The sequence below is a fragment of the Pollachius pollachius genome (genome assembly GCF_949987615.1).
Source record: "Pollachius pollachius genome assembly, chromosome: 8".
In the NCBI taxonomy this organism is placed as follows: Eukaryota; Metazoa; Chordata; class Actinopteri; order Gadiformes; family Gadidae; genus Pollachius; species Pollachius pollachius.
This window is the reverse complement of record NC_136941.1, coordinates 20,662,172-20,664,671: the sequence shown is the minus strand read 5'-3', so window position 1 is coordinate 20,664,671 and position 2,500 is coordinate 20,662,172. Positions and strand designations below refer to the sequence as shown.

Here is a 2,500-nt window from a genome sequence, read left to right as displayed (position 1 = left end):
TGGGGATAAATGATTACCTTTCAATATACTAGGAAAGAAAGGTTTACCTATTTACCCTGTTTATGCATTTGTGTCATTCCAAAAAGCCCTGCAAAAACAAAAACATGTAATTCCCAAATTTACCTGACGTGAATTTAGTTATAAATACCCGTGTGCCTCCTCGTTCCACCTGCCGATTAAGTAGATCCTCTGGTCTTATTGACAAGTTGACGAGTGTGTGTAAGTATCCAGATACATTCTGTCAGGCTGAGGTTACATCTGACATTAACATGCACCTCCATCGATCACTTGGGATTTAATGATGCTTCACGTCCGCCAAATGTGAACAACGTTGTGACAAACCTCATTGCATTGTTGCTGTAGTGCAGGTCCTAGAATTGACTGTATGGGTCCCCTTACTACACGTTAAAACTAATGGATGACAGCCATTTTAGAAGTAGCCAGTTGACATGTCTGATTTGAAGTGTCTTGTTGTCATCGTATCACCCGTGGTGCATTTGAATGCCAACTGTGAAACGGGTATGAGTCTTTTCCCAGCTTTGATCACAGACACTCGTGTACAGTCTGTGTACTGGTGCAGTTCAGACAGCTGACGTGACAGCACCAGTGGAAAGTGCAGTGGCAGCGTTCAGTGACCAACTCCGTCCGGGTCTTGAACCCGCGTCCACAGCACAGGAGCTCACAGCCGTCCAGGGCGGGAGAGGAGCTGTTGCAGGTCCTCCCTGTCGTCCCTGTCGTTCCCATCTTGCCATTGTAAGAGCAGAAGTTTGGCGACTTCTCAAAGTACACCAGGTCCTTGCTGGAGGGAGGTTTGTGGGCCGGGTTCTCGGGCTCCAGGTGTCTAGGATCAGCGCGGTGGGAGGCGCGATTGCTTCCCTTGTTGGCGTACACCACCCTGGAGGCACCGTCGAAGCGGTCCTTCAGATAATCCCCCACTGCCCGGAAGCTGGGCAGGCGCATCCAGCAGGTGCGCACCGTGCAGGAGCCTGACATGCCGTGGCACTTGCATTCTTGACGCATCTCGGACGACACCGTCTACACAAAACGGTGACAGAAGACAACACAGACGTTACAGGGGTCCAGGCTAACAGGGGTGTGTCTTAGATTGGGTTTGTGCTAGGAGATAATCATTGGATGGCACATCTCATTTTGAGCGTTTTCCGTCATAAATGAGTCCTCACCAGTCTCCCGGCCTCGTTGTTGTGCAGGTTGGTGAGGTAGCGTAGATCCCGGCCTCTTTCACTGGAGTCCACAAACTCGCGGCTGAACATGCGGCCAAAGTCCACGTTGTCGCTGCAGCCGCCCCAGTGCCAATCCGGACCCCCCGGTCCGCGACGCCGGTAGTCGCAGGTGCAGGACTCTATGGACCCCTCTGAGCAGGACCGGGCTACCGCATGGGTGATCCCGGCGCTGGTGATGGCAAACACAAACGCAGACTCTCTGCAACCTGTGGTGATGACATCAAAGCTTCTCCATCAGACCCCGATCCAGAGCCACATCTTTACTCAGACGAGCAGTGAGAACTGTTTAGACCTTATTAGACATTCAATGTGATGACCCCAACCGCTGATTGGCCCCATCACTGCGTCTGGTGAGGAGAGAGGGACTCACCACGGTTGATGATTTTTCCAAACACCGCTGGGCTGTGGGTGGTCGGGCAATTCCAGCGCCGGTTCTGGAACTGCCATTTGCACTCCTTTATGGCGGTGTGGAGGCCTGCGGAGATGGCGTGCAGGATGCCAGGGTTCTGCCTGATCAGCCGACGCTGGCGGCGACTCAGCAGGGCCAGGCTAGGGTCCAGCACCAACTGGACGTTCTTGGAGTTGGTGAGGAGGTTGGCAGAGGAGGCCACGTTCACGATGCCCCTAGCAGAGAACAAGGGGAGATGACCGGTTAGAGATCAGGCTCTATAAGTATTATGTACTCTTTGAGGACCACCTTGACTCTGTAAATGAGGTGGAGCCGCACAAACCCTTGTAGTCATGTGAGATTGTAATTAAAAATATTTATTTTGCAAAACAAAATAATAATAAAAGTGTATCTAATTCTAATTAAGGTGGTCCTCCCATGTGGCTAAATAATGCTTTGCAAGTGGTGACCTGGTGGTCCGATATTTTCCTTTGTGTGAAGCCACAGGCTTGTTACCTGCTTCCACCTGAGACAGTGAAAGCAGCTCATGGCATTCAATCACTAAACAGTCTGCTGCGGTTTATCATTGAAAAAGAACAATAACATGAAATCAACCACTAGGTGTTATGAGCTGCATTATAAAATATATATAAAACATACACGCATTATTGATGAGCAAATATATTACCAATATGTTATAAGTTTGGGCTCGATAGACAGACAGTTAGGAGAATTAGCTCAAGCATTATTTTGTCGAAGCTCTAATGTTTTCAATGCGGGTCCAGGCTAAATGGCTCTGTTTGGCCTGTTAATCAACTCTCTGCTTCAGTCAACCGTGAAAGCTCCCGGAGGCTTCCCATCTCTGGATCAG

General features: G+C 49.8%; 1 protein-coding gene across 1 annotated transcript in view; it reads right to left on the bottom strand.

Annotated features, from left to right (window-relative positions):
• Positions 1 to 543: 543 nt before the first annotated feature.
• The window catches only part of wnt1 (wingless-type MMTV integration site family, member 1), a gene marked incomplete at both ends in the record, with an annotated part of 2,932 nt that continues 975 nt past the window's right edge, over positions 544 to 2,500 (bottom strand). The window contains 3 exons of the mRNA XM_079740702.1: positions 544 to 1,035; positions 1,182 to 1,447; positions 1,612 to 1,865. Of these exons, the coding sequence (XP_079596828.1) occupies positions 544 to 1,035; positions 1,182 to 1,447; positions 1,612 to 1,865 (1,012 nt within the window). The remainder of the gene's footprint in view (positions 1,036 to 1,181; positions 1,448 to 1,611; positions 1,866 to 2,500) is intronic.